The following is a 25,116-nucleotide window of genomic DNA, read 5'->3' on the forward strand; positions in this document are numbered from 1 at the left end:
TGAATTATTATAACTTAATAGTGTTAGGTACAGTTTCTAGAGCAATACATTCTTGAAACTGTTCTTCTTTGGGGCTTTTATCCTGGGACACCAGAATCATCAGCCCGCCATTACATTTTTTTAAATGAAGCTAAAAATATAAAACAACGTAAGAGCAATTATAAAATAAATAAATAAAATTAAAGGCAGATTGGCCAAGCAGGGAGCAGGAGACCAATTTTTCAGTTTTCATGGTTTCTCAAAATATTTGACTGGCCAGTTGACCTGATCCTGTGTGCACTTACTGGGGAGTAAGTCCAAATGAACTCAATGGGATTGACTTCTGAGTAAGCACGCAAAGGACTACAATGGTACTGAAATGCAGAGGCAGAGAAGGTGCTGGAGATGGAACTTTTAAAAGATGAGAACTAGAAGAAAAAGAACAGGGGATGAAGAAGACAAGGGCTCCAGAAAGATGGTGGATTTAGCTGCTTTCCAATGCACCCTTACACCAAAGTAAGGCAGGTGGCTACCAGGAGCAGGGCCTTCTCTGCTGTGGCACCCTGGCTCTGGAACAAGCTCCCTAAGGAGGCTCACCTGGCACCTACACTATATTCTTTCAGACGCCAGGTGAAGACCTTTTTATTCTCTCAGCATTTTAACAGTCTGTAAATTTAATGTTAATTTGGCTGGTTTAAATTTTGTATTTTAAATTCGTATTTCTGCACTGCTGCTGATTTTATCTTGGTTGTGCTTTTATATTGTATTTTATATCGTGTTTTTATACTGTTTGTTTTATACTTTGTTTTTAATTTTTAAAATCAAAGCTTCGGCTATTGGGCGGTATAAAAATGCAATAAATAAATAAGTAAGTAAACTCCATTAGCCTCAATGAGAGATTTCTGAGTCAACATGCATAGGACTGGGCTGTTAAGACTCGACAAATACATTTAAAATGTCTCTCTCTAAAGTGGAAACGCTTGTGGTCATTCAAGGGGCAGCTGGACAACCATCTGTCAAGGATGCTTTAGGGTGGATTCCTGCATTGAGCAGGGGGTTGGGCTCGATGGCCTTGTAGGACCCTTCCAACTCTGCTATTCTATGATTCTATGATTCTACTACACACCTCGATTCCCCTGTGCTTTATTTTCTTAAACTGCAAGGCTCTGTTGCTTGTCATGTCCCATGCGCCTCATCCTCCCTGGGTGTCAATAAACGCACCTCTCCTGGCTTTCATTGTAAACCTCTCGGCAAAAGGAATGTATAAAATAACTCTGGCCAAATTGCTCTTATCCCATCTGAGCCCAGGGCTAGAATAAACTGAACACATTTTTTTTTAGCAGTCACAAAATGAAACAACAGCATAGCGAGGACCCTAAAATTATGCAGGCTTCTCTCAAAAGCTCCAGACAGATTTTCCAAAGTGATCTAACGCAGCTTAACCTGACACTGTCTGAGACGAGAATTACCCACTTTTATGTGTTCTGCAAGGTAAGATAGATTGAGCTTTTTTATTATTATTTCCAGGAGACCCTGTCAGCAGTCAAGCTCCATTTAAGTAAACAGCGCCCCGGGGCCAAATACTTGCCATTTTTTCAGTTTTCCACCACCTGCCTTAGGTCCACAATTTAAAAAGTGCAACTTGTTTAAGGCCAGGATTGTTAGACAACAGAACACACACAGAATTCCCCCAGTCAGAGAAAGATACGGGACAAATAATTATAGCCAAAATGTTTGATGGGCCGTGTGTGTGTGTGTGTGTGTGTGTGTGTGTGTGTGTGTGTGTGTGCAGCTTTTCGCACTTGATTCCTTTTTAGTTTAGCAGGAAATATTTTAAAATAACCAGGCTCTGACAGCAGATCAGCACAAAACAGAAGATGAACAGTTGCCCAGCACAGCAACGTAACGATTTTTTGTTGTTTTGAAATCCTTCCCACATCAACACACAATAAGGAAATTCTTAGAGAGGATTCAATCTTCACTTTTAAACATCAGGTGCAAGAATTTCCCAAGTTTTAGACGCAAGAACGATAAATGCAAACTCCCACATATCCCTGCAATGAAGGTGGAACTGAGAGACCACCATGTTATCAAGATGCTACTTACACATTTATAGGATCTTATTTCCCCACAAATACAAAAAAATAAATAAAAATGCACCGTTCCAAATTGCCCTGTGTGTGTATTTCCCGTTTACACACAAGTACTTTTTGCACTGAAGTGTAAATTAGCTCTGACTACATAGCTGCAATCTCTTTTTTTCTTAAGAGTAATAACAACAACATATAGGACATGTCTATATTACCCCTCCCAAATTCATGCAACAGAATTGGATTTGAATCACAAATAGGGGATTTCAGTGTTGACTGAGCCAGAAGCAAGGATCTGTTGCCATGTTCAGGAGATATGATTAACAGGTTAGACGAGCCAGTGTCGTGTAGCGGCTAAGGCGTTGGTCTGGGAGTCGGGAGATCTGGGTTCTAGTCCCCACTGGGCCATGGAAACCCACTGGGCGGCTTTGGGCCAGTCACAGACTCTCAGCCCAACCTACCTCACAGGGTTGTTGTTATGAGGATAAAATGGAGAGGAGGGGGATTATGTACGCCACTTTGGGCTCCTCGAAGGAAAAATGGCAAGATGTAAATGTAATAAATACATAATAATAATTGAGACTGGTCCCTGTGGAAACACCAGGAGCACGCCCTCTAATGACCTCAGTGACCGGGTAGGTTGATAGGGAAGAAGGCTCTCTCTCAGGTATCCTAGTCCCTACTTTGCCTAAGCTGTGGAAGAATCCTGGCACAGACTGGCAGACACATGGCCTTGTTTTTAGGCAAGTGCCTGGGACGGTACAATTAAACAGGGAATTCTGCAACATGAACCTGCAAACGAGCAAACCAAAAAACAAGCAACCTCAGATTGGGAAAAACAACTTCAGCTGTTGCAATCCACAATTTCCCTGTTTACATGTTCATCGAAGCCGAAATGAATGAGTGATGGGTGGGGGGAGGGCAAGCAGAACCGTGTCCTCCATCCCGCCCCTCCAGAGGTTTGTCCAACCTGTGAACGGAGCCCAGGCGCCAGTGGCACCCGCAGAGATGTGCGTCCGAACAGAACTGAAGAGATCATCCGCTAGAAGCGGATTAGATTGTAAGCCGATGCGGCAGGGTCCTGCTATTTACTGTGTAATCTGTACAGCACCATGTACATTGATGGTGCTATATAAATAAATAATAATAATAAGAAGAAGAAGAAGAAGCAGAAAGGAGGCAGAAAGTGGGAGGGGTAGAAGGGAAAGTTCTGAATTCAGAGCAATTCAAGGCACTTGGCCATTCATAAAAAAGACACTTTTTCTGCATGTAAAAAAGCCAAAAACATCTGCGCTAGTCAATCGAAGCAAAGTGGCTGCAATCTCTTCCAGTTCTGACTGCTGAGAAGGAATGAAAGATTCCGGCTGGACATCAGGAAAAGCTTCCTGACTGTTAGAGCAGTACCACAATGGAACCAGAGACCTAGGAAGGTTGTGGGCTCTCCCACCCTAGAAGCCTTCAAGAGGCAGCTGGACAACCATCTGTCAGGAATGCTTTAGGGTGGATTCCTGCCTTGAGCAGGGGGTTGGACTTGATGGCCTTAAAGGCCCCTTCCAACTCTACTATTCTATGATTCTATGGTATTGTCAATCCTATGGTATTGTCAAACTTCCTGACTGTTAGAGCAGTACAACAATGGAACCAGTTACCTAGGGAGGTTGTGGGCTCTCCCACCCTAGAAGCCTTCAAGAGGTAGCTGGACAACCATCTGTCAGGGATGCTTTAGGGTGGATTCCTGCCTTGAGCAGGGGGTTGGACTTGATGGCCTTAGAGGCCCCTTCCAACTCTACTATTCTATGATTCTAAGGAACAAAAGCAAGAAAGGTGGCTGGCAACGTCTGACCAGAATGAATTATATTTGGATGACAGAGAACAATTTTTCCATAGAATGAAAAGCCGTACCAGTAGATCAGAACTGAAGGAAACTTGAGGGTCGGGGGGCGGAGAGACGCTGATGCCAAGGGGCTGCCAATGCCTTGGAATCCAGCTCCTGTTCACAGTAATGATTATCTGTTAATCATCTTGCATTTTATTGCAACGGACATCATTACTCAGGCCTGACAGGATGTGTGCCCTGCGTCACCCACAGAGGAAAGGTGAACAGATGTTGTAACCGCAGGTAAAACATGGCCACAGGGCACTGGGACAGGAAGGCTCACGCTTGGGACAAGCCTGGCGCATCATGGGCGACTCAGGGGGACGCTTTTATAGGCTTATCTCAGGAGGGCAACAAGAGGATAAAGATATTTATTGCTCTTGATGACAGTGTGTGTGTGTGGGGGGGTGTCATATAGCCCACAGGTAAGGCAGATGCTTTGCACGTAGCTGGCCTTTGATTCAACCCTCACCATCTCCAGCTAAAAGTCTGCGGGCAACTAAAGACATCTGTCTGCATCCCAGAAGAGCAGGTACCAAACAGAGCTAAATTGGCCTGCCTTAGGATAATGGCCAATATCCCAGCCATAAGCTGCTACATTGAGAGGGACCGTAGCTCAGTGTGATGGAGCACCTTGCTTTGCATGCAGAAGGTCTCAGGTTCGATCCCCGGCTTCTCCAGGTAGGGCAAGGAAAGGAATCCTTCCTGGAACCCTGGAGATCTGCAGCTGCCAGTCAGTGCCAACAATACTGGGCTAGGTGGACCAACAGTCTGACTCAGTATACAGCAGCTTCCTAGGTTCCAACATCTGCTTTCTGATGACGCAAAGCAAAGGACTGAATCCCCACAGCCACTCTTAACACGGCAGCCTGGCGGGGGAGGGATTTGTTTTGCGTGCCTAGGGCCCAAGAAAACGCATTCTACTCCCAAATCCTCTTACTTAGATCAGCAGTGTAAGCGGCATTTACTGAATGTAAACCAAACAGGAGTCCATGAGGATACAGGTTTGCATCAAAAGAAGCGACAAAATAGGCAGGCATTGCTTACAGAGGAGACGCCGCCTTTATTTATTTTGCTTGTTTATTATTAAATTTATATATGCCGCCTTCTTTCCTCTTGCAAGGAAGCCCAAGGCAGCTCATATGATCCTCCACTTCCCCATGTTGTGCTCACAACAACCCTGTGAGGTAGGTTAGGCTGAGAGTCAGTGACTTGGCTTCACAGCAAAGTGAGGACTCAAACACGGGGATCCAGGGTCCCAATCTAACACTCTAACCACTACACCACACTGTCCCTCTCTTGCAAAATACAGAGACAAGTCCATTGCTTCATGCCTTTTCACCTTACGGTGGAGGTTCTCAGAACTCTTCAACCCTTTTTAGGTAGAGGTAAGAATTAGGAAGGGTCTGTCTGCACCCATACATGGCCACAATAAAGGCCGTAACACTTTCCATAACTATTTGCCACTTTCCTAAATGCCAAGCTCTGAAACACCGGCCTCTTTCATGAACTTCATCGCAGCCCACCCATGCAAACCCACTGTGGAGCAGAGGAGAAGTTTCTCCATCCCCTTATAGACACTGTGACACGGATTTTGAGGGTGGAACTATCAAAGCTAAACACAGGCCATGGCTAAACCAGGCCTATATCCCGGGATCATCCTGGGATCATCCCTGTGCACCCAAATGACACACAGGGGATCCCGGGAGCAGGCAGGGACGACCCCTCCATTGGCCTGGGATAATCCTTAGGTCTAGCTAAGGCCCCAGTTAGCGTTATCCAGGTTATAGGCACAACACTACACCACGGCTAAGAGGAGAAGGAGGAATTTCACACAACCCCTTCCCACCCTGCTTCGTGTCCCAAACATCATGATGGGGTCAGGAAAGGACAGATCTACGTCAGGCCACAGAACAGACCTCCAGACAAAGGTGGCTTCCTCCGGCAACCTGTTTAGTGCCAGAGCTATATCCAGAAGTGGGAACAGAGCAGACCTGGAGGCATCGATTTAGGGATGGGGGAAAGAGCTAAGCAGCATGTGATGCAAGACGTAGGTCCCGGGATATCAGATCACAAACACTGTCAGAAAGGATCCAGGGGTCAATTCTTGGGTATGCAGCAACTACAGCCACAAAATGAATGGGGGTCAGCCTTAAGAGGAAGGCAAACGTACCCAGGAAGGTACAAAAGGGACGCAAAGTTCCTCTAGCCTGATTAAAAAAAAAAAATGCGGCTTCCTTTGAAATCCACAGATCTCTTGCACTGTGCCATCGACCCTGAAATCCTGCTCGATCCGGGCCTGCAGTTTGGACTAAATGCCACCAGCAGAGTTTGCAAAAGCCCCCATGGCTTGCTGAACCCGCACCCATGACTCAATTAAACAAAAAACAGCCACACAACCAGCCAGCCTCTGTCCGGAAGTAACCTACGCCTGGCCTTCGCCTATTGTTTAATTCTGTTCCCATGACAAACCTGTCCCTTTCCTAAAGACTGCTCTGTAATCCCCATCTTGAGAACTGCCGTCTATCACTTCTTGCTGCTCAAAGGGACATTAATATCTGTGTACACAAACGCAGGGAGTCATAAGTTGCAAAGACTTCTCAGAAATCCTTGAGCAACCAGAAGGATATGACTAGAGGGGACCCAAAACAACAGCGGAAAGGGTTTTTAAATATATTGAGGCAGAGAGAGAGGGGAGATGTTTGCTCCTTCAGACTAAATCTGTTGTGAATTAACTTCCGAAGGGGCACAAGGGGGCAGGTGCCTAGGAATGTTTCAGTCTCTCTTCATAGGGCTTTGTGGAAACAAAGCCCTATGAAGAGAGACTGAAAGAACTGGGCCTGTTTAGCCTGGAGAAGAGAAGATGGAGGAGAGACATGATAGCACTCTTCAAATGCTTAAAAGGTTGTCACACAGATGAGGGCCAGGATCTCTTCTCGATCCTCCCAGAGTGCAGGATATGGAATAATGGGCTCAATTTACAGGAAGCCAGATTCCAGCTGGACATCAGGAAAAACTTCCTGACTGTTAGAGTGGTACGACAATGGAACCAGTTAACTAGGGAGGTGGTGGGCTCTCCCACACTAGAGGCCTTCAAGAGGCAGCTGGACAACCATCTGTCAGGGATGTTTTAGGGTGGGTTCCTGCATTGAGCAGGGGGTTGGACTCGATGGCCTTAGAGGTCCCTTCCAGCTCTGCTATTCTATGATTCTATGATTCTATGAATTCAGAAGACAGACAGAAGGACAGTTGTTCTCACAACAACTTGCAGCCGCCATTTTTAGTAAAGCTAAAAGGTGGATCAGAGGTGGGTTTGGAGAGGCCTGCAAGACAGACATAATCATCATCTCAAGTGAAGCAAACAAAAAAACTTGGATGAGACTACAGAAGTGTCTTGAGGGTGGAGCTTTGCACCTCCCTAGATTTGGGTCAATCCATCCTGACTTTTCGCTACACTGCCAGGTGCTGATCCTATTGTGCAATTGATGCCGTGTGCAGAACATGGCACAGATCCACCCTTGGCATGTAGCGGTGTGCAAGACACGGGTCTACGGCCACACAGGGCTCTGTAGATGGCAACAGCAAGAGCTGGCACCCGCGCGGTTTATGAAAATGCAGAGTGTGTTGCAAAAGAAGCAGCGTTAGTTGCAGGAACAGTGTTTACAGCAATCTCGCTTTTAGCCCGGAAAGACTAAAACCCCGGAGCAGCACGGCTTTTGAAGGACAGAACTAGAGAAGCATGCAGAGACCAGATGAGACAAAAGCAAGGTGGAGCAGAGTTCGAATCACGTTCCAGTGCTGACACAACGGCCGAGCTCTTCTGACACTTTTTAAGCCTCTTACCCTGGATCAGTAAACGCAGAATAGCTACAGAGTGGGGGGAGGTTTTGGAGCAGAGATTACAATAACAGGGGAGCTTGTAAGAGCAAAATGGTACCCATGTTAAAAGCGAACTGGACCCTTCCCAGGTCATGAACACTCAACTTCCCTTGTCCCTTGCAAAGGCAGAGGGGGAGCAGAGGACGGAGCATAAGTGTTTGTGCAGTCACACCAATTTCGCTGTCAACACCTTCACGGTGGTGCAGCTCATGCCGCTGGATGAATGGTAAAGTCCCTTCCTTTGAAGACAGGACTACCTTCTGCTTTGGAAAAGGGCCAGCGAAAACGGTGTGGGGTGGGCTCAGGGTGCTGAGGCCAGCCGGGGGGGGGGGAGTTGGAGAGAGATTCAGGATGGAGAAAGTTACCTGTGGGAGACTTTTCTTTAAAAAGGAAAGGAAATTCAGAGACAACTAGACAGGTGAGGGAGAGTGTCCAAAGCTTGAGGACTCTTGATCGTGTGAAGGATCGAGGAAGGATCTGAGATCCGGGTTCTAGTCCCCCATGGAAACCCACTGGGTGACTTTGGGCCTGTCACAGTCTCTCAGCCCAGCCCACCTCACAGGGTTGTTGTTGTGAGGATAACATGGAGAGGAGGAGGATTATGTAGACAGCCTTGGGTTCCTTGCAGGAAAAAAAAGGCGGGATATAATTGTAATAAATAATTTTTTAAAAAGGGTTTTGGAGATAACCTGCTTCTTTTTCTATCATAAGCAATGTCTTTATGTTTTAATAGTAGCACCTTGTTACTTTACAGGACTGTATATTTGAAAGGGGAGTTCCTTGTCCTGACAACGGGCAGAAAAGGAGAAAAAAAGGCATTCACGCCAAGAGATATCCCAGGCTGAGTTACCCCAATGTACAATCTCTACAGTTCTGGGTATCCCCCAGGCAACAATACTAGCCCAAATGCATTTGGAGGGCACCAGGTTGGGGAAGGATTGGTTAGCAAGCCCCCCCCCTATTATGCTGCCCTAACAAAATGGCCGTCCAGGAAATTGTTCTCATGAAGCGTCCCGGGTTCAACAGCCTCCTAGGCACGCAAAGGGCAAAGGAACTCTCTCCTGGCTCCCCGAAAAAGGAAAGCTCAGCACCAGAAGGCTGTGCGTTGCTTAACCACCCCCCAACGCCCATGCAAGGTGAGGGAGTTCAATGGCCCGCACACGCCCATGCGCTTGGGGAGCGCATTTCCCCCTTCGACTTCCCCAGTGGTGGCAACCGGTGAGCCAGCACGCTGAGTGCCGCCGGGTGAGTCAGGGACCAAGAGGAGCCGTTTGTCTGTCTGGTGGGCGAGATCCGCCTGCACCTGGCTTCCCTTCTCGCGCAATGAAGGCGGCCGCTCGTGAACCCGGCGGCTTGGTGGAGATGCATTTAAGACGGCCTGGTGAACCGAGTGAACCGACACCCTGGCTTGTACCCGGTAGTTGCAATCACGGCACACGGCGCTCTGCGCGTGGCCCGGGGCTGTTGTCCCCACCCCAAGCCCAGCTGGGTGCTCAGGATGTGGCCTCCCAGGTAGAGCGGGTGGAAAGGGCGCATGCATGCGCTCCAAGGGACCCAAGGAAGCCCAGGCCCCAAAGGAAGGACGCCTGGCTTGCAAGCATTTCTCCGGAAGGCCTCCGTTCACGAGGCCCGTCCTTATGACTCACGCACCGCCACCTTCCCAGCTCTTGGGTGGAGCTGGCAGCAGTTCCCAGGGCAGAGACATCGTCTGGGAGAAACAGAAGTAGTCACAAGGAAGAGGGAGCAGAAGCTCAAAAAAGCAAGAGGCTGGCCCAAATTCCTTAAGCTCATCGCCCCGTGGGCCCTCTTTCATGCTACTCCATTCGCCAGCCAAACCACGACCCTCACACACACACCCCTGGAAGAGACATTGGACAACCATCCGTCAGGTATGCTTTAGGGTGGATTCCTGCATTGAGCAGGGGGTTGGACTAGATGGCCTTAGAGGCCCCTTCCAACTCTACTATGATTCTAGGATTCTAGGATCTTCTTGGAACTGTTACAGCTGTTTAAACAGGTTTAAACTCTCTCTTTAAACAGGTTTAAACTCCCTGTTTAAACTCTCCCCTCTCCCTTCCCTCCTCTTTGTATTCCTCCTATACTACAAAAGTCAGCTAGCCCCCCAAGGCCAGCCCCACATCACTCCCCAATGCTGCACACCGGGGGCACGAAATGCAGGAGCCGGAGCAGGAAAGAGGCATTTGAAAGGAAGTCCTCCAGCCAGGGAAGAGGGTTGGGGACAGCCCGTTTGGGGCTTTCCACATTTTGGGAATGGGTTGAGCCAAGATTGCTAAACCTTTTAAGTTATCATTTTCGCGTCGGTTTCTGGCCCCCTTCAGGGGCTCTGGAATAAGGCCAACCCATCTGGAACGAGCCCAATTTTCACGTTCCCCTGCATTGCAAGGAAAATGGAGCCTACGCCGAAACGTTACAAAAATAGCAAAAGCGGCGCGATTCTCCTCGCCATATAATTTGCTTAAAACTGCCAAACAGCTTTTCCCTGTTTAATTATGGATATGACACTACGGTAAAAAGGAATGAAAGAGTTTGCTTTTTTTAAAAAAAAAACCCCGACCAACCCCCCCCACCTCTTCCCACATTGGACGTGCAATGCTCAAAAATCCACCTTTCCACTACATGGGCCCATCTGAGTGCTTAAAAAACAAACCCTCGCCTTATTTAAAGCAGAACTGAGGCCTCCCTTTTAACAAAGGAACTCTACTGTGATGTATACAGTATTTAAACTGCGTGATTGAGGCATTTAAACAGTGTGAATGAAGGCCCGTGAGCGAGCTGTCAGGAGGACAGGTGAAGAAATCCTGTAAGGAATATCAAATGTGTTCCCACCCCGAAGGAGGGGGGCACGAAGAAAGGAGATCAGAGAGAGAGACCGGGCACGAACAACAGACAGGAGAAACAATTTTAGAAAAATTAGTGTCACACAGACAGAGGAAGAGTATTTATTTCAGTGTCGAGCAGGAACTAATAAGCAATATTATTCCAAAAACAGCAGCGACATAAACCATCCATTCAGCTCTCAGCAGAAGAGTTTGCAAGATCAAACCAGTAAAAAGCGTGTATATATGTATGTATGTATGTATGTATTCTTCCAGCCCAGAAAGCATGTTCTTGATAGGCTAAATAGAGTTATGTTACTAATATTTCCATTTTACAGATGGGCAGCTGAGGCGTGGATGGATTTAACTTGAAACTCACAGCTCAACAAAGAGGCCTCTGGCTGGCCACTGTCGGAAACAGAACACTGGGGTAGATGGACATTGGGTGTAACCCACCTTCAAGGCTCTACTTATGTTCCTAGTATTGAAACCTACCCTAAGGTTCTCCAGTCCATCCCTACCCAGTAGATTCTCCAAACTGGAGAGGTTTGACGAAATTAGGTTTACGAGAACAGAATACCTTTCTTGAACAATCTCTCCATCCATCCATCCATCCATCCATCCATCCCACACTCCAAAGCAATCACACACACACACACACACACACACACACACACACAAACACCTGCCCCAGGTATTCCATTCCCAAATGGGCCCAGTTTGATCATCTGCAAAGTCTGGAAAAACAAATTCTGGGCAAGTTGCAGGGATGATTCTTGCTCAAATCACAGGCTTCCAGCGCCTTCCTTTTCAGACGGTGTCAACACAGCTGCCCTGTCCTCTGGAATGTAAGCTAAGATGGTTGACAGTGTCCAACTTCCTCCGTAGGTAACATTTCCCCCATCACACACAAGCCTCCTCGATCAGTCCACTACTTCAAGTTTACACTCCGCGTAGGCACTCTCTCCCTGACACCCAAACAGAAATAATTGCTTTGCAAACAAGGAGCCCGGGTGATGCTCAGCGCATACACACTTCAGCCACATCATATGCATGGCTTGTTGACAGAGATTCAAAGGAGGCATTTCTCCGCCTGGACGGAGAGGGGTGGTGGGGGAAACAATTAGCCACATTAAGGAAAATTAGCTCCATTAACCCGCTATCTGCAAACAATCTTGCATCCGAAGACCTCTTGTTTGCATTGCTTCCCAAGCCCAGCGAAGTCCTGATTGCAAATGCGCGTCTTCATGCTAGCCGTCTATTGTGTCAATAAAAAGACAAGTTACAATGGTTTACAGTCAACAGAGACAAAAGCAGCCCAATTCTAGGAGGTGATGGACACTACCTCGCAGTCCTTAGCCAGGCAAAAGCCACTTTGCTAGCCAAAACTCAAAATTAAAATAAAAAAAATGCCCACCCGCTCAAAGAAATTCAGCCTAAGAGGAAACTTAAGCGTGGCAAACTTTGCCTGTCCCTGGAAGGAGAAAAAGCCTCCTAAAGACAAATGTCTGGGGCCTGGATTAGAGAGACGACGCAAAACTGGGAACAAAATGTTAGCGAAGACTTGACATGCCTTACCTCATTGTATTGGGACTGGGCATTATTCTCGAGGTACAACATGTTAGCAGTGAGGTTAAGCAGAGCTGCCGTCCTCTCCTCGGGCTCCAGGGTGTTTCTCCTACCCCACCAGCGCCCCCCCACCCCAGTGAGACCCTCGGGAAAGAAATGGGCGAGTCCGCTTGCCAGCTCTCAGGACAGGAGTGTGCCTCTCGAGATAATTTAAGGTTGCCTTATATACTTCTCTTTGGGCAAGGAGAGGGGGGGTGGGGCGGACCTGCTTGGCTCTACCTGTCAAAATGTTGCACACCTGGACTCCTCCACTCCGATGGAGGGAGGCCTCTCCCAGCTCATTAAGTGGTTAAGGAATCCTTATCACAGATCTCTCAAAAGGAAAGGAGGGGACGAGAAGCAGTGCACACGCCGGGGAGGCAGCAGAAAGCTCTCCAGCCGAGTGGAGGGGGACACACGCCGGAGAGGTTCGCACGCGCCCCCCGTGCGAAGTTTGAAACCAGCAAAGAAGAGGAGCCAGCCGTCAAGGGCACCTCACAAACTGAATCGTTACCAAAAAAGCTCTGCTCCAGACTGGTTTTTCCGAAATGCCCTGCAAGCCACACACATTCGCTTTAAGGAAGATCGGTCAACATTCCACATTTTTCGGATGAAGAACAGATAGAGAAAGCCTTGGCCAAAGCGAGGTCCAGCAGTGGCAGCTAAATGGAACCTCCAAGATCAGAGGCAGTATACCTCTAAAATATAGTTGCTGTGGGGGTGGGGGAATAGTGAGAGGAAGACAATTTGCTTTCCAGTCTTGCTTTTGAGCTTCCCAGCAGTCTCTGGTTGGTCGCTGTAGTTAACAAGATGCTAGACTACGTGGACCTTCAGTCTGACCCAGCAGGGATCTTTCTATGGCCATACGCTAATGTCACATGCCATGACTACAGCAAAGGAGAGTCCTCTGCCCGGGTTTCCAAGGCCAAAATATAACTTAGCGTCTACAGTAGCCTTCCTCAACCTGATGCACTCTAGACGAGTTGGACTACAACTCCCAGAATCCCCGTGGCTGCTCTGCACCAGGTTGGGGAAATGCTGCTCTGAAGGACAAATGCAGGTTCCTCGGATTTTTGGGGGAGGTTGGTGGGAGAATAGAATCATAGAATAGCAGAGTTGGAAGGGGCCTACAAGGCCATCGAGTCCAACCCCCTGCTCAGTGCAGGAACCCACCCTAAAGCATCCCTGACAGATGGTGGTCCAGCTGCCTCTTGAAGGCCTCTAGTGTGGGAGAGCCCACCACCTCACCAGGCAACTGATTCCACTGTCGTACTGCTCTAACAGTCAGGAAGTTTTTCCTGATGTCCAGCCGGAATCTGGCTTCCTTTAACTTGAGCCCGATATTCCGTGTCCTGCATTCTGGGAGGATCGAGAAGAGATCCTGGCCCTCCTCTGTGCGACAACCTTTCAAGTATTTGAAGAGTGCTATCATGTCTCCCCTCGATCTTCTCTTCTCCAGGCTAAACATGCCCAGTTCTTTCAGTCTCTCTTCAAGAAAGAGAGAGGTTATTTTTTTCAGAACGTAAAAAGAGCCATGTTGGATCCGATAAAGTTTTTATCTAGTCCAGCATTCTGTTCACACAGCTGCTGACCTGTAAGCAATTAAGTGATGCCCAGCGCATTTTAGTCTGAGATATATAAATCCAACAGAGTTAACCAGGACTGAGCACTTATTAAAACCCAGAAAAGGGATGCCAACGTGCACAAGATTTCAGATTGCATGGAATTCTTCATTAGCCAAATGTAAAAGCTGGTCCTTAAGTGGAGGGAGAAAGAAACAGGGATTACAAATGTAGCCTTTGTTATTATTCTAGCTTTTGACAAAAATAAATAAATCCCCATTCGAATATACGTATCAATTTAGATTTTTCCACACCCAGATGAAGAGCTCTGTTTTTGCCTGATGAAGAGCTCTGTGTCAATGCAAAACTTACTGCCATTACTTCAAGTCTACTGAAAGGCCAGCATCGACCTTGTATGCAGTGGTTATTGCAATGAAACAGCAGACTTAATGGTATGCACAGATGTATATTATTAATTAACTCTTGAGTATTAGTAAAAGCAGCTGATGTAACAAAGTTATTAAGACAATGAGTAACAGGGCAGGAATTCCCCGCTTTTGCCGTGAACTCTCAAGCCGGCCTTGGGCACGTTGCCACCTTTCAACTGCAATATGTGAATAATGAAGCCACTGATATACCTAGCCGGGTTGTCGTAAGAATTACAACTAGATTACGTCTGGGGTGTGCTTCCGAATGCTCTAAAGCTGTATCAATTATTAAGATTACTTCCATTTTTTAATATATGAAGCTGCCTTCGACTGAATCTCTGGTCCACCCCGCCCCACGTTGGCTGCACCAGAATTTCAGAGAAACATGTTTCCTTAGCCGTACCTGGAGATCCCAAGGATGGAACCTGGAGCCTTTTGCATGCAAAACAGGGCCTCTCCCAATTAGGGATGTACGAGAAATTAACTCAAGGTAGTTTCTGACCAGAATTTACTCAGTTCTCACCCCCCAGAACTGAACCTAATCTGGAGTGGAAATCTGTATGTTTCCAAAGTTGTGATGTCATTGGCAGAACAAGAAAAAAATGCATTTGAAAACTTAAGGAGATCAAAATGGCAGACACTAAGAGCAGTAGCTTATATCCAATGTTAATCCTACGAAGAGCAGAGCCACTGAAATAAATGGGACTTAAGTTAGCCATGACCAACTTGAGTACCATTCGGTTCAATGGGTCTATTTTAAGTAGCACAAAAACTGGATACATAGAATCATAGAATCGTAGAGTTGGAAGGGGCCTCCAAGGTCATCAAGTCCAACCCCCTGCTCAGTGCAGGAATCCACCTTAAAGCATACAATCAAGTAAAGAAAGTTAGCAAGCAAGAGCCAACAGTAAAACTCAGAGCAGCCATAATATCTCAGCAGGCTCAAAAACCTGATTAAAAAGAGAAGGTTGAACTACCATCGCACAGGCAAGAATCAGAAGAAGAATGGACAGCTGATGCAATACAGATTTGGCGAGAACATCTGAAAAGCACAAACGTATGCTAAAAAATAAAAACATTTTCACCATCTCTGGCTTCATGGTCACAGGTGGTGCATAACTCATCCTAGGAGTGAAAAGCCTGACCAAAGTCAGGCTTGGGGCCAAGTTATCTGAAGGAACGCCTCCTCCATATATACCTGCCCAGACCCAAGGTCATCCTCAGGGGGTCCTTCTCCGTGAGCCCATCCAAGGAAGGGAGGCAGGTGGCTACCAGGAACTTTCTCCTGATGTTCACGATCGTATCTCGGCATGTCTTTCAGATATCTCAGCCTGGCTGCTTCATCGTCGTTTGAAACTTAACATGGCAAAGACTGAATTGCTTGTTTTTCCTCCTAAACCCTCTCCTCACCTCTCATTCTCTCTTACTGTCAACGATGAAAGGCTTACTCCGGTCAAGGAAGCTCGTAGTCTTGGCTTTATATTTGACTCCTCGCTCTCCTTTACTCCTCACATCGAGGCAGTAGCTAAATCCTGTCGTTTCTTCCTGTATAATATTGCCAGGATTCGACCATTTTTGTCTGTCTCTTCTGCCAAGACTCTCGTTCACGCACTGGTTATCTCTCGGTTGGACTACTGCAACCTTCTTCTCTCTGGCCTTCCTTCGTCTCACATCAGTCCGCTGGTCTCTGTCCACCACTCTGCCGCTAAGATCATCTTCTTGGCCCGCCGCTCTGACCATGTCACTCCACTTCTGAAATCTCTTCATTGGCTTCCAATTCACTCCAGAATCCAATATAAACTTCTCCTGCTGACCTTCAAAGCTCTTCACGGTCTAGCTCCTGCCTATCTCTCCTCTCTCATCTCACACTATCGCCCCGCTCGTGCTCTCCGCTCCTCTGATGCCATGCTTCTCGCCTGCCCAAGGACCTCCACTTCCCTTACTCGGCTTCGTCCTTTTTCTTCTGCTGCCCCTTACGCCTGGAACGCTCTTCCAGAACACTTGAGAACTACAAACTCAATCACTGCTTTTAAAACTCAGCTAAAAATGTTTCTTTTCCCTATAGCCTTCAAATATTGAGTTTGTTCTGACTCTATACTGTTAGCTTCTCCCTACCTGGTGCCTGTTTACACTTCCCTGTGCCTGTTTGCATTTTCCTTCCCTCCTTATTGTTTACTACAACTTTATTAGATTGTAAGCCTATGCGGCAGGGTCTTGCTTTTTACTGTGTTATCTGTACAGCACCATGTACATTGATGGTGCTATATTAATAAATAATAATAATAATAATAATAAAGGGCCTTCTCTGCTGTGGCACCCCAGCTGTGGAATGAGCTCCCTAAAGAGGTTCACCTGGCACCTACATTGTAGTCTTTTCGATGCCAGGTGAAGACCACCTTATTTCCCCAGTATTTTAGCAGTTTGTCATCTTACTTGCTTTTTTTTTTTTTTTTGCTGTTTTAAACCTGTATTTTAAATCCGTATTAATTTCAGCACTGCTGCATGGTTTTATCTTGATTGTGCTTTTATACTGTGTTTTCATACTGTCGTTCGTTTTATACTTTGATTTGTACTTCGTGGTTTAAATTTTTGTGAACTGACCAGAGAGCTTCGGCTATTGGGCAGTATAGAAATGCAATGAATAAATAAATAAATAATTTTAAAAAAACAACAACAACTGGAAAACCCTTTCACTTCAAGCCCAAATGTCTGGATTCGTTGGCACTTGGCAAAGGGAAAGACACTCTGCACACGCTCTAAGGCAGCCTTCTGCAATCGGATGTCTTCTACAATTTCCATCCTCTCCAGCCAGCGCGGCCATTGACTGCGTTGTGGTGCACCGTTTCCTGCTTCTCAATGACCCAGAGTGGAGTCTTGAAGCTCAAAACACCCTAATCAGCCCCTGGGACAAAAGGCTCGGCCTCCTTTCACGTCTGTGCAACGTTGAGTCATCTTCATAAAATCATAGAATAGCAGAGTTGGAAGGGGCCTACAAGGCCATCGAGTCCAACCCCTGCTCAATGTAGGAATCCACCCTAAAGCATCCCTGACAGATGCTTGTCCAGCTGCCTCTTGAATGCCTCTAGTGTGGGAGAGCCCACAACCTCCCTAGGTAACTGATTCTATTGTCGTACTGCTCTAACAGTCAGAAAGTTTTTCCTGATGTCCAGCTGGAATCTGGCTTCCTTTAACTTGGGCCCGTTATTCTGTGTCCTGCACTCTGGGAGGATCGAGAAGAGATCCTGGCCCTCCTCTGTGTGACGACCTTTTAAGTGTTTGAAGAGTGCTATCATGTCTCCCCTCAATCTTCTCTTCTCCAGGCTAAACATGCCCTGGTCACATGTCTGATTTTACAGCACACATTTAAGACAAATCTGTCTTAAATGTGTGAACAGATGAACAGATCTGTTTCAAATTTGGCATAGCTAAAGTCCTTGTTAAGAGCAATCATGGTGCCAAGTTTCATTTCTTTATCTTTAAAAATAACATCTTTTAAAGATAATAATTTTAAAACCTCAATTTTTAAAAAAATCCTTAAAAATCAATGAACGAACGGATCTGTTTCAAATTTGGTGTGGCTAAAGCTCTACCTAAAACCTATCATGGTGTGAAGTTTCATCTCTTTATCTTTAAAAAGGACGATTTTAAAAATAATAATTTTAAAACCTCAATTTTTAAAAAATTCCTAAAAAATCAATGGATGAACGGATCTGTTTCAAATTTGGTACAACTAAATTTGTTGTACCAAATTTAGTACAACACGAGTTTAGTACAACACGAGTTTAGTACAACACGAGTTGTACACGAGTAACCATCGTGCCAAGTATCATGTCTTTATCTTTAAAAATGACGGAGTTATAAGCATTTTTATTAATTCCCGTTAGAGCTGCTCTTTGGCTGGGGAAGATTGGAAAAATCCGGATCTCCCCTCCCCCTCCCAGATTTGTCATAAAAAACCTGGACAAATCCGGGCAAATCCGCATCCTGTTCGTACAGTGGCCAAACAGAGGCCTTTGGGAAGCCCCCAAGCAGGACAGGGGCACATGGGCTCTTACCCTCGGTTTGCCCTGAGTGACCCAAAGGCACGCTGTCTCTTAGACTGGAGGTAGCACACAGCCATCATGACCAGTAGCTATTGATATTTGTCCAATACCCTTTTAAAGCCATCTCTTCATCTTGGGGTAGAGAATTCCATTGGGTTGTATCCAACTTCAGTCCTACTTGAGAGTATATCCATTGAAATGAATGGGACTTAAGTTAGACTAACATCGGATGCAACCCCTGCCCTGTATAGCTATTTATTTATTGCATTTCTATACTGCCCAATAGCCGGAGCTCTCTGGGCGGTTCACAAAAATTAAAAACATTCAAAGTATGAAACAACAGTATAAAACCATAATATAAAATACAAAATAAAAGCTCAACCAGATCAAAACAGCAGCAATGCAAAATTACAAATTTAAAACACCAAGTTAAAATTTATTTATAGACTGTTAAAATGCTGGGAGAAAAAAAGGTCTTCACCTGGCGTCTAAAAGCATATAATGTAGGTGCCAAGCGAATCTCCTTAGGGAGCTCATTCCACAGCCGAGGTGCCACAGCAGAGAAGGCCCTCCTCCTGGTAGCCACCTGCCTCACTTCCTCTGGCAGGGGCTCAAAGAGAAGGTCCCCTGAGGATGACCTTAGGGTTCGGGCAGGTACATATGGGAGGAGGCGTTCCTTCAGACAGCCTGGCCCCAAGCCGTTTAGGGCTTTAAATGTTAATACCAGCACTTTGAATTGGGCCCAGACCTGGACTGGCAGCCAATGAAGCTGGAAAAGGACTGGCGTAATGTGATCTCGCCGGCCAGTCCCTGTTAGTAGGCGGGATGCCCTGTTTTGTACCAGCTGAAGCTTCTGGACCGTTTTCAAAGGCAGCCCCACGTATAACACATTGCAGTAAACCAAACGAGAGGTTATCAGAGCATGGATAACTGTAGCTAGGCTATCTCTGTCCAGATAAGGGCGCAGTTGGTATATCAGCCTAAGCTGATAAAAGGTGCTCTTTGCCACTGAGTTCACCTGTGCCTCAAGTGACAGTTCTGGATCCAAGAGCACCCCGAAACTACGGACCCGATCCTTTAGGGAGTGTTCAACCCCGTCCAGCTATGCGCTTGCTTAAAGACGTTTCCCTTCCTTTCAGCTTCTTTGGATAACTCCAGCTTCTAATATCATCTAATATCCCTCTCTGCATTCCCCATACTGTGTATAATTTTATACACCAAGAACAGGATAAAAGCATTCAGGCATAAAGGCTTGAATTACAGTGATGAAAATTGCTGTACTCTTCCACAGCCAAGCACTCAAGAAATCTCTCGGTCCAGGGTCAGCCGCCCAAGCAAGTCTCTAATGACTGAACACATAAAAGATACCACTTCATCCAACCACTTTGGGATGGGATTGCGCTACTACTCACATTACATTTGCATCATTATTAGTGCTGTGCTGAAAATGCCTCCAACGTCTTTTTTTTTTTTTGTCTTTTTTGCCGTACCCAGTTCATTTTGATAGAAAAGAAATTGCTTCTGAAAAGAAATTCAAAGGGGATGGCAGAGGACTTGTGCGTGAATATTTTTGATTGCACAATCATTTCTCCAGCAGCCTTTAACCTCGTTGGCTTCCCACACTGAAATTAAAGCCAAGGGGGGCAAGGCGTGAGCTAATTCCTACCATAGCAGTTTTTCAGATCAAGAAGTTCAGGCAGCCTGGAAGGCTGCAGAACAATATGAAGATGCGTAATAGGAAGAACACACACACACACACATACACACACACACACACTACCCTCGGCCACCTCACAATGATTCGGTAAGCTCAAAAACACACACACACCCCAAAATAAAATAAATTATAAAATGGCTTGCGAATGAGGCAGAACAATGACGCCGCTTTCGTGGGGAAAGCAAACTTCCAGGAAATTAAATTATGTCACACAGCGCTCGCTCCACCTTTTCCCTCTGGCTAGACACAACACTTCCTCCTGCACCGTGGAGGATTGGGGCCGGCGCTAACATTAGCCCAACTAGGCAGCCACCCAGGGTGCAGACCTCAGAGGGGCGCAGTACTGACCTTTAAGGGTCACCCTTTTCTACAAATTGGGTGTGTTAAGAAAATACCTAAGTTTAAGTTTTGTGCTTTTTATTTTTTTCTACAAAACATGTTCTTAAAAATCAAAATTTTGGGGTGGGGTGGGGGACTTGCCAGGGCGCAAAATAGTCTAGCGCCGGCCCTGTGGAAGATGCAAAATGGGGACTAAAAAGAAAAACCCTTAGGAAAAAAGAAAGAAGTGGTGCTCCAACCCTTGCCAAAGGTGAGTCTTACTTGTGAGAAACTGTTGGAGAATTTCCCCCCACCGCTGGAGAAATTTGGTGTAATCCCCCCCCCTTTATGCGTGTACAAATACAGTGGATAATTTTGGGAGGCCATTTGCACACAGCTCTAATTGTTACGCTTCTCCATTGATTTAAAAACGATCTGTTTTTCTTCTTCTTTTCCTCTTTTGTAAAAGGATGCCTCCACTGTTCGAAAAAGGTGATTAAAAGCTGAGCTGTCCTCACGCGCTGGGATGGTCTCCGCCAACAGCCGGGCTACCTGAGTCAGCTGACGCCATCCCCAAGAGAAAACCGCCAGCTTGCTGAACAAGGAGCAGCAGCTGCAGGGACCCCTGGCACGGCTAAGTTCCTGCACAGCCAGGGAGGAGGCACTCCAAGGGATTAAAAAGCCACTATTTCACCTTGCCCAGGTCTGGCAGGACAAAACCGCACGCCTCCAAAACATAATTACAGCATTAGCAATTTCAGCGTTTTAGGAATAGAACTTCCCACCTCTCCAAGCACCGCTAGAACACTGAGTGAAACCAAGCACCCAAAGCAGAGAAAGACAGGCAGATCTGAAGGCCAAGGGGGAGAAAAATAGGGGGGGAAAGGGGGGGAATTGCGGGAAAGCACAATGGGAAAAACAAAAACCAGTTGTGTGTTTTTTCCAGGTGTTTTTTTTGGGGGGGGGGGGGACTTGGATTGTTGTCGTTTTCTAAATTTGTCAGGTATTATCCCTGGACTTCGCATCTCCTGCCTGAAGAGCAAACAATTCCTTTGCCATTTCCAGAGGGATAGCTTGTTTATTCGTTCAGTCGCTTCCGACTCTTCGTGACTCCATGGACCAGCCCACGCCAGAGCTTTCTGTCGGCCGTTGCCACCCCTAGCTCCCCCAAGGTCGAGTCCGTCACCTCCAGAATATCATCCATCCATCTTGCCCTTGGTCGGCCCCTCTTCCTTTTGCCTTCCACTTTCCCTAGCATCAGCCTCTTCTCCAGGGTATCCTGTCTTCTCATTATGTGGCCAAAGTACTTCAGTTTTGCCTTTAATACCATTCCCTCAAGTGAGCAGTCTGGCTTTATTTCCTGGAGCATGGACTGGTTTGATCTTCTTGCAGTCCACGGCACTCTCGGAATTTTCCTCCAACACCACAGTTCAAAAGCATCTATCTTCCTTCGCTCAGCCTTCCTTATGGTCCAGCTCTCGCAGCCAAAGGTTACTACAGGGAATACCATTGCTTTAACTATGCGGACCTTTGTTGTCAGTGTGGTGTCTCTGCTCTGAACTATTTTATCAAGATTTGTCATTGCTCTCCTCCCAAGAAGTCAACATCTTCTGATTTCCTGGCTGCAGTCAGCGTCTGCAGTAATCTTTGCGCCCAGAAATACAAAGTCTGTCACTGCCTCCACGTTTTCTCCCTCTATTTGCCAGTTATCAATCAAGCTGGTTGCCATAATCTTGGTTTTTTGGAGGTTTAACTGCAACCCAGCTTTTGCACTTTCTTCTTTCACCTTCATCATAAGAGGGATAGCTATATTGCAGCAAAACTAACAAAAAGTATTGCAGTGCCTGCTTGGTGCATTCTCTTCCCCTTCTTATTGTTTTATTATGATTCTATTAGAATGTAAGCCTATGCGGCAGGGCCTTGCTATTTTATTGTTATACTCTGTACAGCACCATGTACACTGATGGTGCTATATAAATAAATAAATAATATATAAATAATAATAATAATAATAATAATAATAATAGTAATATAAAGGGGAGTTGCTTTTGAGCAGCTCCCCTTTATCACCAGTAATAATGCTAAAGAATTTCCCGGAGGAATTAAAGAGTAGATTAAGTAAAGTTTTAATAGAAAAAAACAAAATGAAATTAAGGGATTGGTTAAGAGAAATGACTACAAGAGAGGATTTGGAAGAGGTTTTAAAAGATAAAAAAAATTAACTTGGTTAAATTATTGGCAATTAGAACAGTGGACCAAAAAGTGGGTAAGAGAAAATGGAGATTGTAGAGAGTTGACAAAATTTGAGGAATTAATAGTTTAAAAAGAAAATGATAAAGGAAAAAGAACCATCAAAAGGGTTAATGAGTGAAATATATAGAATATTGTTGGAGAAAGGGTCAACGGATAGTTCAGGAAAAATGGTTTGGGAGACAGGGTCTCTACTTCCCTTGCTCGGAATCCAATATAAACTTCTCCTGTTGACCTACAAAGCTTTCCACTGTCTACCTCCTTCCTATCTCTCCTCTCTCATCTCACACTATTGCCCCGCTCGTGCTCTTCGCTCCTCTGATGCCATGTTTCTCGCCTGCCCAAGGGCCTCTACTTCCCTTGCTTGGCTTCGTCCATTTTCTTCTGCTGCCCCTTATGCCTGGAACGCTCTTCCAGAACATTTGAGAACTACAAGTTCAATCGCAGCTTTTAAAGCTCAACTAAAAACTTTTCTTTTTCCTAAAGCTTTTAAAACTTGATTTTGTTCTGACTTTATACTGTTAGTTTTACCCTACCCTGTGCCTGTTTGCATTCTCTTCCCCTCCTTATTGTATTATTATTATTATTATTATTATTATTATTATTATTTATTTATTTATTTATATAGCACCATCAACGTACATGGTGCTGTACAGAGTATAACAGTAAATAGCAAGACCCTGCCGCATAGGCTTACAATCTAATAAAAACATAGTAAAACAATAAGGAGGGGAAGAGAATGCAAACAGGCACAGGGTAGGGTAAGCAGGCACAGGGTAGGGTAAAACTAACAGTATAAAGTCCGCACAACCTCAAGTTTTAAAAGCTTTAGGAAAAAGAAAAGTTTTTAGTTGAGCTTTAAAAGCTGCGATTGAACTTGTAGTTCTCAAATGTTCTGGAAGAGCGTTCCAGGCGTAAGGGGCAGCAGAAGAGAATGGACGAAGCCGAGCAAGGGAAGTAGAGGCCCTTGGGCAGGCGAGAAACATGGCATCAGAGGAGCGAAGAGCACGAGCGGGGCAATAGTGTGAGATGAGAGAGGAGAGATAGGAAGGAGGTAGACAGTGGAAAGCTTTGTAGGTCAACAGGAGAAGTTTATATTGGATTCTGAAGTGAATTGGAAGCCAATGAAGAGATTTCAGAAGCGGAGTAACATGGTCAGAGTGGCGAGCCAAGAAGATGATCTTTGCGGCAGAGTGGTGAACAGAAACCAACGGACTGATGTGAGAAGAAGGAAGCAGTAGTCCAACCGTGAAATAACCAGTGCATGAACAAGTGTCTTGGCAGAAGAGACAGACAAAAATGATCGAATTATGATTTTATTAGAATGTAAGCCTATGCGGCAGGGTCTTGCTATTTACTGTTTTACTCTGTACAGCACCATGTACATTGATGGTGCTATATAAATAAATAAATAAATAAATAAATAAATAATAATAATTTAACCTGGCAGAAGCTTTTACGGACTACAGTTTGCTTCATGAGAAGCATGATGTTTTATCTCCCCAACAGACAATCATTCGGTCATCTTCAGAACAGAAGAGAACAGAACAGAGAAAATACTGAAGAATACAGAAAGCTTCATGGCGCCACATTCCTCCTAAACCCTGCAGTTCGCTCCTGCAAGGTGGCGTTGAGTGATCCGAGTTACTGGAGTACTTCACCTACCTTTCCTGGCTTCCGGTGACCATTCGCCCAGAATGCCCCTTGCATAGACCACGGAGTGCAGAAGAGCCAGGGTGACCTCACTCCCAATGAAAAAGTTGGGCTAAGTCCCCCGACATTTTAACAACGCAGCTTTGCGGAAAAGCCCTGCGATGGCTGCAAATCTGCGGCTGCGTCATATAACTGACATAGCACCAGTCTGCAGCCACCGCAGGGCTTTGAACATGTATAGACAGATCCACTGAGTTAAACCCTTGGTCCATATCTCCTAGCTCTGTCGACCTTGACGGGTAGAATGGCTCTCCAAGAGCTGCAGGCAGGAGATTTTCCTACCTGGAGATGCCAAGATTGAATCTGGGACGTTCTGCATGCAAAGGAAGGGCTCTGCCACTCAGTTATGGCCCTTCTCCACATCCTGAGCATAGTTAAAGTGATGGATCTCAGTGCCACAGGATGTGGAACTGCCCCCTAGCTTAGAGGGCTTTAAAAAGGGGTTACATCAATTCATGGAGGACGAAGAGAGGTCTCTCAATGGCCGCATTAGCTAAACGTAACCATTGCGTTCAGGAGTCTGCCTCTGAATACCCATGGGCGAGGGTTGGCGTCTTCACACCATGCCTGTGGGCTTCCAGGCACATCTGCCTGATCCCTAACAGAAACAAGACCCTGAGTCAGATAGGACCTTCCTTTGCCTAATCCAGCAGGGCTTCTCCAAAGTTCTTCAGGTTATAGAATCATAGAATCATAGAATAGCAGAGTTGGAAGGGGCCCACAAGGCCATCTAGTCCAACCCCCTGCTCAATGCAGGAATCCACCCTAAAGCATCCCTGACAGATGGTTGTCCAGCTGCCTTTTGAAGGCTTCTAG

General features: G+C 46.0%; 1 protein-coding gene across 3 annotated transcripts in view; it reads right to left on the bottom strand.

Moving 5' to 3' along the window:
• TP63 (tumor protein p63) overlaps nucleotides 1-12,376 on the bottom strand; it is a 122,069-nt gene extending 109,693 nt beyond the window's left edge. Inside the window, exon 1 of one of the 3 annotated variants that reach the window (XM_063131728.1) lies at nucleotides 12,240-12,375. In XM_063131728.1, coding sequence (XP_062987798.1) covers nucleotides 12,240-12,281 — 42 coding nt within the window. In that variant the 5' untranslated portion in view covers nucleotides 12,282-12,375. Of the gene's footprint in view, nucleotides 1-12,239 lie in introns of all 3 variants that reach the window. The other 2 variants (XM_063131727.1, XM_063131729.1) reach the window with 2 other exon arrangements.
• Between the last annotated feature and the right edge of the window lie 12,740 nt (nucleotides 12,377-25,116).

This window comes from Elgaria multicarinata, chromosome 8 (assembly GCF_023053635.1).
Source record: "Elgaria multicarinata webbii isolate HBS135686 ecotype San Diego chromosome 8, rElgMul1.1.pri, whole genome shotgun sequence".
Lineage (NCBI taxonomy): Eukaryota > Metazoa > Chordata > Lepidosauria > Squamata > Anguidae > Elgaria > Elgaria multicarinata.